The sequence below is a fragment of the Balaenoptera physalus genome (assembly GCF_965194825.1).
Source record: "Balaenoptera physalus genome assembly, chromosome: 3".
Taxonomy (NCBI): domain Eukaryota; kingdom Metazoa; phylum Chordata; class Mammalia; order Artiodactyla; family Balaenopteridae; genus Balaenoptera; species Balaenoptera physalus.
In genome coordinates, this window is record NC_138890.1 from 67,285,766 (window position 1) to 67,298,697 (window position 12,932).

Here is a 12,932-nt window from a genome sequence, read left to right on the forward strand (position 1 = left end):
CTTCAGATAGATAAATATCATTCTCTTTAGCAATCAGCATATGAAAACAGTCTCTCCTTGCTTTTTCTTTAAGGTTTCAGTACGAAAGAAAACTTTTTTCTTTCCAAATCTCTGAAGCATCCACGTTTCTGAACAGCTGATTTCTGTGTGCTGAATAAAGTACTCTCGTAACATGTGAACACTGAAAATGTTCCTGACGTTTACACACTAACCTAAGAAAAGTACTCTTGGTGATTAATATTACAAATTCACAAACTTCTCATTGTGAACTAAGAATGCACAGTTACCAACTCTGAGAAGTTACTGAGCAACAGGTATCATCAGTTCGTTCACAGTATGTCAGACAAAATAAAATTTTATCTCAAACAATTTACGCAGTAGTATTACTAAGAGTTTGTATTTCTCTATTAAAACAAAATTTCTCTTGCATAAGTATAAAAAGCATCAATAAAAAGAGGGGATATATGTATACGTATAGCTGATTCACTTCGCTGTACAGCAGAAACTAACACAACATTGTAAAGCAAGTATACTCCAATAAAAATTAAAAAAAAAAAAAGAAAAGAAAAACATGGAGAGGAGTTCCAAAAAACAAAGCATCAATACTGACAAAACAGTAAAATACTTAAACTTTTCTAATAACTTGGTAGATAATACAGATTTTAACGTGTGCTTTAAAAATCTTCATTCATTTAACAATTACTTATTAGGCATCCTCTTATTTGCCAGGCACTTCTCTCAAGATTATGAACATCCTTATAGAACTGGCCTGATTATCCTGTTTTGTTGACATTTCTGTTGTGTCCTGGTTGAAGGTTTGAAAAAGAGAAGTTATGCTTAGTAGCCTGAATGAATGTAAAAAGCACTGTTATGTACTATTTACAGAAGGAATTATAAAAATACCTGCTTTTGATCTTTAGTAGCAAGGAATAAACTGTTTCATTTAAAAGCTTGTTCTATAAGCTTCCCTTTTTTTTTCAACTTGGCACCAAGAACACCAACATTACAGTATTAAAGAGCTGAGGCTTGGAAGCTAGGCTATCTGGTCTCATTCCTGGCTTTCATTCTAATTTCCTGTGATCTTTTGTTCTGGGTCTCAGTGTCCTAATGCATAAAAAACAAACAGGCTGAAAGATGAAGCACTCTTCTAGTTGTTAAGTCTGATTTCCTTGATATATGAAAGAGATTTAAAATAGCTAAACCAAGAGAACTTACAATAACATAGGAGTAACTATTTGTTAGGTTTTAATAACTAAATTAAATTTCAATTTATTATATCCTTTAGAAAAACTTAAGCATTCTTTGATTCAGATTTCTTTGTGAAATCACAAGAAAAATGAAAAATCTACAAGGAATGGCTGAATGAATGAGTATATCCAACCAGCTGAGGTGGTTCCAAAAAATCTTTTTGGTTAGTACAACCTTTTACACCAGTCTAGTGCCTTAGCATCAACCAGGTTCTTACAGAATTCCTAAGGCAACTCTAAGGCAGAGAAAGCAAGAATAAAATCTTTTCTGCTGTAGCAGGAAGATAGCAACTACAGTAAGTACCAATAAAACCAGATGAAAGGAGAATTCTATTAATCGCAAAAATAATGCTCTGGTTGGCACATAATTACACCTGGGACCATGTAGAATGGGTCACCAATGTCAAACTGCTTTGGCAATAACTCCATTAAGAGTTAAGCATTAAGCTCTGACCCAGGCAGGGTCCAGAGGCCATATATTCTTTATGCCATGATCTTGTGAAGCAGGCTCACGAAAGTCTGGGAACTTGGTATTTTTAATACTGGCCATCACTGCATAGTCATAGTGTGACTATAAATTCTATATTACTACTTCAGCTTGTAAAGCCATGAAATATATTTGTATAAAAAGTGCCCATCGGAGCTTCCCTGGTGGTGCAGTGGTTGGGAGTCTGCCTGCCAATGCAGGGGACATGGGTTCGAGCCCTGGTCTGGGAAGATCTCACATGCCACGGAGCCACTAAGCCCGTGAGCCACAACTACTGAGCCTGCGCGTCTGGAGCCTGTGCTCCGCAACGGGAGAGGCCACGACAGTGAGAGGCCCGCGCACCACGATGAAGAGTGGCCCCCACTCGCTGCAACTGGAGAAAGCCCTCGCACAGAAACAAAGACCCAACATAGCCAAAAATGGATAAATAAATTAATTTTTTTAAAAAGTGCCCATCTTCCTTTAAGTCTGAAAGGACACTTTGGCTACAGGCTTATATTCTTTTTAAAAAACATGTATTGAATATTTTTCATGTTTCTATAATAAAGACCTTTATTTAAACTAAAGACTATTTTTAAAAACATACTTTTTCATTTGTAAAACCTGCATTTGACCCATTTCCTTCAAATGTTGTTTTCTTTCTTCTTCAACTTCTTTTAGTTCTTCATTCCTTTTTCTTAAAGTAAGGTTATCCTGTAGCCACCTTTCTTGTATCTAAATGTAAATATGAAATTCGTTAATAAAAATAATCAAGTTACCAACATGTGATTCACAGCAGGCAGCTGGTGACAGGTAGTGCTAATTCTGCCTTAGAATCACGTGTAACTCAGCAGAGGGAGAAGAAGCCAGTGTAAAGGAATCTCCAGGCCTGGAGGAATCTGGATGGCCCATATACACACAAAACAGACATTAAAATGATGAGATAAAATGATATAACTGGATTTTTAATATTTTATACCTATGCCCCATTGGATCATCTTGCATAATAACCTCACAATGGAGCCTAGTGATCTAAAAGATAACAAGAGAGCAAGACTACTATCAAAGTCTCCCCCACTTTTTTTCCCTAGTTGTACTTGTCTACTAACACGTGCCAAGACCATTATATACTATTAAGTATGTCAGATAAGATTTTTACCTTCGAGCTGACAGATAATCATACAAGGTAGTAAGAAGTTTCACAAAAACAGTAAGTCTATATACTTGATGACACTTTTCTGGCCACTGAATTGAACTGAAAAATTCAAACTTAGCTGTTCTTGTTGAGTAGTTTTGTCCTTAAAAAGCAACCACTAAATCATCTGGCGGCAGCAGCAGTACCAACACAATTATTTCAGTAGTTTTCCTGGTGATTAAAATGGACTATGTTGTCAAGAGACAAACAGGAAACAATTTATAAGTTGACTCTTTGGAACTTAGGAAAACAAAATTTCCTGCAGAAAGTGGTGGTATGGCCCATAAAAGCCTGAATAGAAAAAATTCATCCTAAGTTTGGAGTCAGGCCTTCTCAAAGACCCTTCTACAGCAACCCTTGTAGCTGAGATAAACTCAGTGAGGTGGGAAGTAGGAGGCAGGGGCAGATCTTTGGTAACATTTTGTTGCCAACAGTACTGACACAGGAGTCACCAGGGAAAAAGGATTTGGGAGGTGGGAGAGAAGAAGGGAAGCCAAGGACTTCTCTCATATGCTTAATGTTCACATCCAACCCTGCCCATCTATGAATCACTATTTTGAGTTTTTTTTTTGTTTTTCTTAACTGTCATTAAGGTTCCTTTCAGTTTTCCTGGAACTAATAATATAAATATATATGTATCTATTAAAGGCATCATTATAAGCAGTTAGAGATGACTAAAATGATATGGTTGTAAATGTCCTTTTGTTGCCAAGGCAACCTAATGTACCACCGCAGCTGCTATGACTCTCCAAGATTCTCCCATGGGGAACTATGCTTATACATTTTCCTTATTAGGAACAAAAGAATGTGGCACTGCTTGCTTTCATCTAATATTATATAACAATGGAATTTGCTTTCATGAATACCTGAAAGGACTCTTTAAAGGGCTATCACATTTTTAGGTGAGAATGATTTTTTGCATGAAATAATGTTCCTGGTGTGTTATCCTGCATGGTCACCAGAAAGCTAGGGATTTCCTTCTTTTAGGTCAGCTTCTAATTGCTCTTTCATTCTGAAAGACAGTATATAGCACAGTAGTTAAAGAGCATAGGCTTTGAAGTCAGGTATACCTAGGCTCAAATCTCAGCATTACAACTTTCAAATAGGGTGACTTTGGACAAATTAGTTTAAATTATCTGAGCCTTTTAAAGATTAAAATAGTTAGTGTATGTAAAAAGTACTAAATACAGTGCCTGGCTCAATAATTGCTAGTGAAATACCTTTTGGGTCAAATCTGTCCTTATACTTTAAGCAGTAAAAATTCCAGTTACAGTCTTCAAAATAGAAAATAGGAGAGAAAGAAGAGATGAAGTATCAGAGAAAACCAGATGCAGGTATACTACACCAAAACTGTTTTTCTATTATACTAGCAATTTGACAATGTAGGGTCAAGTTCTACCTCTGTTACTCACTACTTTTGTGACCTTGGGCAATTCAGGTCACCTCCAGTTCCCTTCATCTGAAAAATGAGGGAGGAAGATTATTAAACTTCCAAATTTTAAAATTCTGTGGAGTAAATTTAATAGGGCTTAAGTGCGTAAATAAGCTGTTAGGCTCCTCAACTCTTAGATAGTAACCCCAATCACTCAGCTCAGAGCAGTTAATGCATGCAGCTGGCCACTTAAAGGAACCATAAAAATTAGCTGCTTTCTAGTTACCTGTGATAGAGTAATATGCTGAATAAACCCGATTCCAAAATCCACCAAAAGTCTGGTTGGCAAAAATGCCATTTATAGAGGATTTCCTGAAAGCCATGCGGTGCTCTGACTCAGTGATTGATAGTTAAGGGGATACATCAGAACCCCTGAGGAACTTTAACAAAATATACATGCGTATGCGTATGCCCATGCCCCAGAGGTTCCCATTTATTGGTCTGGAATGGAGAAAGAGATGTGTATTTTCAATAACCCAGGTGATTTTTTTTTTTAAGTTTGAGATGTAATTCATATATCATAAAATTCACCAATTTAAAGTGCACAATTCAGTGGTTTCAGTATATTCACAAGGTTCTCATTCCAGCACATTTTATCACCCCAAATAGAAACTCCATACCCATTAGCAGTCACTCTCTATTCCCTTTTCTTTCCTTCCCCCCAACCCCCAGCAACACTTCTCTGCTTTCTGTCTCTATGGATTTGCCTATTCTGTACATTTCATATAAATGGAATCATACAATACAGTCTTTTGTGATTGACTTCATTTAGCATAATGTTTTCAAGGTTTGTCCATGTTGCAGCATCTATCAATATTTCATTCCTTTTAATAGCTGAGTAACATTCCATGATGGTTAATTTTATGTGTCAACTTGACACCACAGGGTGCCAAGACATTTGGTCAAACATTATTCTGAGTGTCTTTGACAGTGTTTCTGGATGAGATTAACATTTACACTGGTAGACTGAATAAGTAAAGCAGACTGCCCTTCCTAATGTGGGTGGGCCTCATCCAGTCAACTAAAGACGTGAACAGAACAAAAAAGGCTGAATAAGGGGTAACTCATCCTGCCTGACTGTATGAGGTGGGACAGTGGTTTTTTCCTGCCTTCATATTTAAACTGAAACCTCGGCTCTTCTTGGATCTAGAGCCTATTAGCTCTCCCAGTTCTCAGGCTTCAGACTCAAACTGGAACTATACCATCAAGCTCTCCTGAGCCTCCAGCTTGCCAACCACAGATCTTGGGACATCTCAGCCTCCACAATCACTTGAGTAAATTCCTTATAATAAATTTCTTTATCTATATCTATATCTTTATCTATATCTATATTTATTGATCTCTTACTGGTTTTGCTTCTCTGGAGATCCCTGACAAATACATATGAATATACCAAATTTTATTCATCTGCTCATCAGTTGATAACCATTTGGGCTGTTTTCCATATTTTGACTGTCATGAATAATGTTGCTATAAACATTCTTGTACAAGTTTTTATGTAAACATATGTTTTACGTTTTCTTGGTTATTATACACTTAGGAGTGGGAAAAACCCAGGTGATCTTGATGGGTGCCTATAGCTAACTTTTGCTCTCCAAACACTCTAACATATATTTTAGGCTCCAATCACACCACCTTCTACACTCATCAAGGGATGATAAAGGTGCTGAAACACACTGTAAAAACAAACAAACAAACAAACAAAACCAACCATGAAGTTTGTTGAAGACCTGCTTTTTATTAATCTATACAGTGTCTTCCTTTCCATGAATGCCTATGGAGACATTTTTCTCTGGTCTCAGTCCAGAGAACTGGTTTCTTTTTAGCTTTGAGACAATGTGAAACTTAATTAATTATGACTTTCTCTCTTCATGTGACTACTAAAATCTTTAGCAAGCATATCAGATTTCATGGCCTACATTTTATATACTTACTACTCTCCTGGTTTCATTGCCTTCTTCTTGTCCTTATTTCCACATTGTCTCATTTTCTCATCAATTTAAAATGTTATTTAGCATTACTCTATGTATATAACTTAGTAAACAATTTCTAGAACACGGTAGGTTATAAAAGTAAACTAATATAGTCAGATCCACTAAATTTAGACCTTCAACTTGAAAAGGGTCACAGACTGGTGTATCTTAATTATCTCTCTATATTTGTATGGACATTACTGATTTATAGACTGTGATTTTAAATAGAAAACCCACATATAAGCTAGTGATAACTAAGTATTTTGTTATACATGCATCATAAATTTATATAGCATTTATTAGATGGCAGAAATTTGATTTACCTTTGACTGATATTCATATATTTGACATTCCTGGCACTATGGCCAGAGATTCTGCAGAAAACGGGTATGGCTAATCTTCAAAGAGATTTTAACCATTATTTATAACCAAGTGATTAAAGCATTCAAATAGCAAATTTTATTCAAAACAGCAGGAACAGAGAAACGGTGTAGTTTTTAAAGGCATTAACTATCATGCTTATATAAGGCATGCTGAAAATTATTTTCTTAATGTGATTTTAATTATACTGTGGAAATTAATTTCCTTAATCAAGAAAGTAAATGATAAAGGAATCAACTGAAAAACAACTTAGTATATACATATTTTACTTACAGACAACTTTTAAGAATGATATCTAGAAGTGAGATTGAGAATTGGCAGAAGGGGAAGGAGACTTTAATTTTATGCTTTTATGTTTAAACTTTTACCAGGTAAGTCTTTTACTGAAAATAAATATAAAAAAAGGAAAGAAGAAAAGACAATGTTATTAGAATTGCTTTTCTCAGGGAACCCTCCTACACTGTTGGTGGGAATGTAAGTTGGTACAGCCACTGTGGAAAACAGTATGGAGGTTCCTCAGAAAACTAAAAACAGAATTACCATATGATCCAGCAACCTCATTCCTGGGCATATATCCAGACAAAATTATAATTCAGAAAGATACGTGCACCCCTATATTCATATCAGCACTATTCACAATAGCCAAGACATGGAAACAACCTAAATGTCCATCAACAGATGAATAAAGATGTGTTACATATATACAAGGGAACTCAGCCATAAAAAAAACCAAAATAATGCAATTTGCAGCAACATGGATGCAACTAGAGATTATCATACTATGTAAGTCAGAAAGATAAATAACCATAGGATATCATTTATATGTGGAATCTAAAATGTGACACAAATGAACCTATCTATGAAACAGAATCAGGGACATAGAGAACAGACTATGGTGGCCAAGGGGGAGGAGGGTGGGAGAGGGTTGGACTGGGAGTTTGGGATTAGCATACGCAAACTGGTATATATAGAATGGATAAACAACAAGGTCCTACTGTATAGCACAGGGAAATATAATCAATATCCTGTGATAAACCATAATGGAAAAGAATATGAAAAAGAATATATATATGTAACTAAGTCACTTTGCTGTACAGCAATAATTGACACAACACTGTAATTCAACTATACTTTAATAAAAAATAAATTAAAAAAAAGAATACAATCAGGTAAAAATGTTATGATGAAAAGAATCACAACAGCTTGAGTTATACCAAGTGCACCTTTTTTTATTATTTCATTTTACAAATGAAAATATGTCTCTTTTTATACTGCCAAAGGAAAATTTTGTCTCTCAGTAACATAAAAAAGGAACATACTTTTTATATAAACATATACACATTAAAAAAAAAAAGAATTGCTTTTCTCTACTGTTTGCAGTTCTACTCAATACAAGTATTGGAAATAAAAGTAAAAAATAAAAAAGAAAGATAAGAATGTTACTGGTATAAGTGCCACCATAAATCATTAGCCAAAATAGGACCTACCTTCTGTGTATCAATATCTTGTCTCATGATTCCCATTTCCTTATTAATCTTTTCTTTGTGTTTCTCGCATTCACTTAGTTGAGCTATTACTTTATTAAGTTCAGTTTCTTTTTGCTACAAAAATGAAAATTTCTTAAGCACAAGAAATAAAAATATAAACAAATAAATCATTTTAAATTATATTCAATTAAATAGTTTTAAATTACCTTCTTATAGTCGTCTTTTCCATCTTGAATATAATTCTCAATGTCTTTCACATAACCATGAATATTTTTAACCTTCTCTTTGATATCATTTATCTGTGGAAAAATATTTATTAAAAATACAGTAGTTGGGACTAGGGCATTTAAGAAGATTTATTTCCAAGGAATATCTTTTATTAAGATAACAAAAACTTAATAGGAGAGTACAGTGAAACACTGGCTTGGAAGTTAGAAGCCCCGGGTTCCAGTTTCGATCACCAGCAGATTTTATCTGAACTCAAATTTTATGATCTCCCTTTATTACCTATGGGATTAGATTAAAAGGTCTCAATTCTCAACTTCTATTCTAGATCAAGAAGCAAAATAATTTACATTTAATCATTCTAAAAAATTTTGAATGTTAAGATTATGTCACAAATATGAAAATACTATTTCATCATGTTTTTAATTTCATGTGAAATACTAGTATCCAACATGGTGCTCTGAATAATAATTTTAACATATATTTTTGATAAGTAAATATATACATGAAATCTTACTTTATCCTGTGCTATTTTGTTGCTTGTATTTCTTTTGTTGATTAATTCTTCTTTCTCCTGCTGGAACTTTTCCAATGTTGTTTCCAAAGGGCTTACCTGCTCTTTAGCATCCTAAGGATATAAAAAATATAAGGTCTTATATAACATTCCATTACCTTATTTCAGGTGTCAGACTTCATAATAAAATCACTTTCTATGTACCAGGCTTTAAAAGTCAATTCATTCGCTCCTTCCAACAACCCTATGAGGAAGGTACATTATTTTCCTGCTATATTTCAGATGAGCACAGAGGTGATTTGTCCAGGGTCCCAAAAGCCAGTAAATGAAGGAGCCAGGATTCAAATCTCATCCAGCTCCAGAGTCTTTCTTTTAACCACTATGCTATACTGCGTCAGCCACTGACTTGATTCTTAATCTACACCACATACTCCCAATTATATGAGCATGTGGCTTCAGGTATAAATTTTCATGAGTTTGTAGGGGCCCATATCAGCTCTGTGTGACTGAAGAATAGGAAAGCTCTTTCAGTCCAGGTCTTTCTTTTACAGATGGAAATATGATCATAAAAGAACTTTTTTTTTCAATTATACCTCCATTTTCTGTTACAACTGATGAATCATAATACACAGAGCACTAAGTATGATTCCAAACACAAAACCATGTGATCAAGTTTGTAAACCAAAAATTGAGTTAACAAGCCATACCTTGCCTTCAGCACAGACACAGCCAAATTATAGAGTTTATCTGCTTTTAGCTGCATGGGTAGTGGGATTTCTCATGACTTCTGCTTTTTAAAGTATTCACTCTCATTCTAAAATGGTATGTTATACACAAAACCATCAGTTTTATTCCAGAATACATCATCTTAATAATAAAAAGCTTTTGTATGCACGTACTGCCGATACATTTAAAAAGGCCCAAATTTTAACAAAAGATTAGACAAGTTCATCAGACAAGAGATCATAAATTATTTTGACTGAAAAAAAACTTTAAAAAAAAATACAGCTCAACATTCTGCTTGCAGGTTTCTACAGCAAGTGTGTGTGTGTGTGTGTGTGTGTGTGTGTGTGTGTGTGTGTGTATGTGTAGATATATAGCTTTTTCTAAGGGAACGGAGTATGGTCTAGTCCACTTTTCCATGGTTGTGTAGGAACTACAGTGTTCTTTCCTAGCAAAACAAGAAGTGCAAGGTCTGCATTTCCACCAACTCGATGCAAAGCCCCAAGAGCTTCCTGCAAAGTAAAGCCGGCATGGAGGATCCAATCAATGTCTGCAGCAGGAAAAATTAATGGTGCAAGAAAGGAGGGACTTGATGATGGATGGCTGGTAGGTGGTTCAAATTCTAGAAGTGGCCCTGCAGCTTCAGAACAGACATTTTCTCTGGTCTCAGGCCTGTGTGCCCTGACCCAGATCTTTAACCAATATGAAACTGGATGACAAGGACTCAGTTTGCTCAGAAGTCTGATTGAGTGCATCCTCCTTACCTGCTAAAAGTCTGGGTGAAATTTCTACACCAAAGGTGCAATGTAGTTGATTAGAAGTTTCATCTGAGGCTAGAGTGACAGAACTGCTCTCATTTATTGACTCCTTAGACTTGGGGACACCTTCCTTATCAGTACTAACAGGCCATCACCTAGACGCCTGAAGTTAATATTTTCTACATCTTCTACTCTAGTGTCAGCTGAAGTGTCTGTTAATTCTTCCGTCTTCACTGATACAGATATGGCCTGATGAAAGGAGACCTGTTCATTCTCGGTAGCTGTAAGATGCTCATTTTGGGTCCACCTTTCAGAAAGGTCCTTAATACCTGTTTGGCCCTCAGTTACTGTCTTTGATTGACAGAAAACTTCTTCAGATGTGTTTTCTGAAGCTGGTTTACTACTAATGACCAAAAGTTCATAAAGTTCCTTCAAGGCTGCTGTTATAGATGAGCAAGATTCCTCTGCTGACTCTACAGAGGGCTGACAACTGCCACAGAGACTTACGAGAAGGGGCAATTCCCATATTCCTTACTTGTTCCAGACATTTCAACATTACTTTCTGGAAGCTGTAAATCCTGAGTGGAAATGGAATTTTAAAGGAAGGGTTACATTTTGATGTTTCTACTTCCATCAGGGGATTATCCAAGGTGAGATAAGATGCACCGACGTTCCTGACATTGGTATTCTGACTGCCTGCTGAATTAATAAGCACAGCAACTAGGGACTGTTCAACTATACCTACTTCCATAAGTGTTTCTGAATTTGAGCAGCCAAAGCATCCTGAAGGTAGAATATTTTTCTCTGTACCCGAAAGGTCCACAGTCTGCTGTAGCCTGTCTCGATCGTAAAGGAACTTTTGATCTTAAGCTTAGTTTGCTGAGGCTAAGTAGATATTTTATGGTAATGAAAGCATACTAGTACATTGATGTTGGTGTGCCCACACTTATTTTGGAAGGAAAGGGGTTTTCAAATAACAAACTATTGTACTAATCATAACTCCACATCATTTGGCCTTATAACATCTCTACAGAATAAGTATACAATAACCACTGTTCAACACCATGATCCTCAAGTACTTTAAGATCCTGAAATACCTAATGAATCCATAAAGGTAGAAATAATTATTTAGTATTACTTCAATGTAGGAATATTTTATATTAGGAAGTAGTTTGGTGTGGTGGGAAGTCAAATGTCTTACACATCAGAAGACCTACCAGAAAATTAACCCTGCCTCCTACTAACTGTATGAATTTGGGCAAGTCATGGGATATCTGTAAGTCTCAATTTCTTTTCCTATAAAAAGGAGATTTAGTCACATTTATCAAAATGACACACTGAATACAAAATGAGACACTGAACGGTTTAATGTCAAAGTGTTTATAAGCAATAAAAAATACAAATGTAAGGTAGTACATTTTATACCATACTCTAAGCCTCTGTTATTTTGTAATCCAAAACTACTTAAGAAACATTTATAGTAATTAGTAACAGATTCTAATCAGATTCTAACCAGATTTAATTGGTTGGGTCTTAGATTTGATAAATCTAGATGAGGGATGCCAAATGGGTTCCATTCCATGTGTCAACTCAGTGCCTGCTCAGTGTAGTGGGAAGTATTCCGAGACTACATCTGGAATTAAAAAGAAAAAGTGCTATGCCTGAGAGGCAGTGTCTGTCATGGATATAGGATCTGTAGATAAGACAAACCTCCCACACAAGTAGGAATCCTTATATGGAGTTAGCCAGCCACCACCAGTAACAGGAAGTTCACTACTTAACCAGGCAGCCAGTTCTTCCTTATTATGGTCAATAAATCTTCCAGAAATTTTTACCTATTAGTAGAAGTTCTATATATCATTTTCACTTGATCCTCACAATAACCATAGTTCTGGCCATTGCCCCAATAAAGAGAATTTCTCATATTTGAACTGATTTTTAAAACTAATATATATGAATGTTTTTACCTTTATTTCTCTGTATAAGGACTGAACTTCAGTGGATAATTCCACAGTCTGCTCCTCCAGTTGCTGACGACGTTGTAAATTAGTGGATATCTGAAGTTTCTCTGATTTAAGTTCATTTGTTGTACTTTTTAGGTGCTGAATTTGTTCCTGCTGGTCCTGTATAAGCTTACGATTCAATTCAATCTTACTGGAAACTGCATGAAAACATATTGATACAGTGATTAATGTAAGGGTATAGAAAATACTATAAGCAGCCTCATTCCAGTTTTATAGGTCTCTGTGGCATTCACAAAGGCTGAGTTTCTGTGGGTCCCACCTACTGCAATAAAAATGCCACAAGAACCTGTCCAGCTCCCAAACCTGCTTGCTGTCCCCTCCTGAATAGGGCAGATATGACTGAGAAAGAGTACAGCTCATTTGTTACTCATCATTCAAAATCTGTTCTGCAAAGAAAGGAAACAGAGGAGAAGTGATGCCTTTGAGAAAAGAAACTGCATATACCATGGACTGGAAGAAAGACTGTTCTTTGTCCACATAATAGTTATAAAATTTATGGTAAAAAGC

General features: G+C 35.6%; 1 protein-coding gene and 1 pseudogene across 4 annotated transcripts in view; both read right to left on the reverse strand.

The window, feature by feature from the left end:
* Positions 1–12,932, reverse strand: part of RAD50 (RAD50 double strand break repair protein) — a 117,118-nt gene that overhangs the window by 41,597 nt on the left and 62,589 nt on the right. For all 3 annotated transcript variants that reach the window (XM_082455331.1, XM_082455329.1, XM_082455330.1), the window contains 5 exons: positions 12,369–12,562; positions 8,924–9,034; positions 8,388–8,480; positions 8,182–8,295; positions 2,321–2,448 (listed from right to left, as the gene is read on the reverse strand). In XM_082455331.1, coding sequence (XP_082311457.1) covers positions 2,321–2,448; positions 8,182–8,295; positions 8,388–8,480; positions 8,924–9,034; positions 12,369–12,562 — 640 coding nt within the window. The remainder of the gene's footprint in view (positions 1–2,320; positions 2,449–8,181; positions 8,296–8,387; positions 8,481–8,923; positions 9,035–12,368; positions 12,563–12,932) is intronic.
* LOC309657004 (regulatory solute carrier protein family 1 member 1 pseudogene) lies at positions 9,041–12,300 on the reverse strand (annotated as a pseudogene). The gene is made up of 2 exons: positions 12,280–12,300; positions 9,041–11,257 (listed from the first exon to the last, which is right to left on the reverse strand). The product of its transcript is annotated as a regulatory solute carrier protein family 1 member 1 pseudogene (transcript).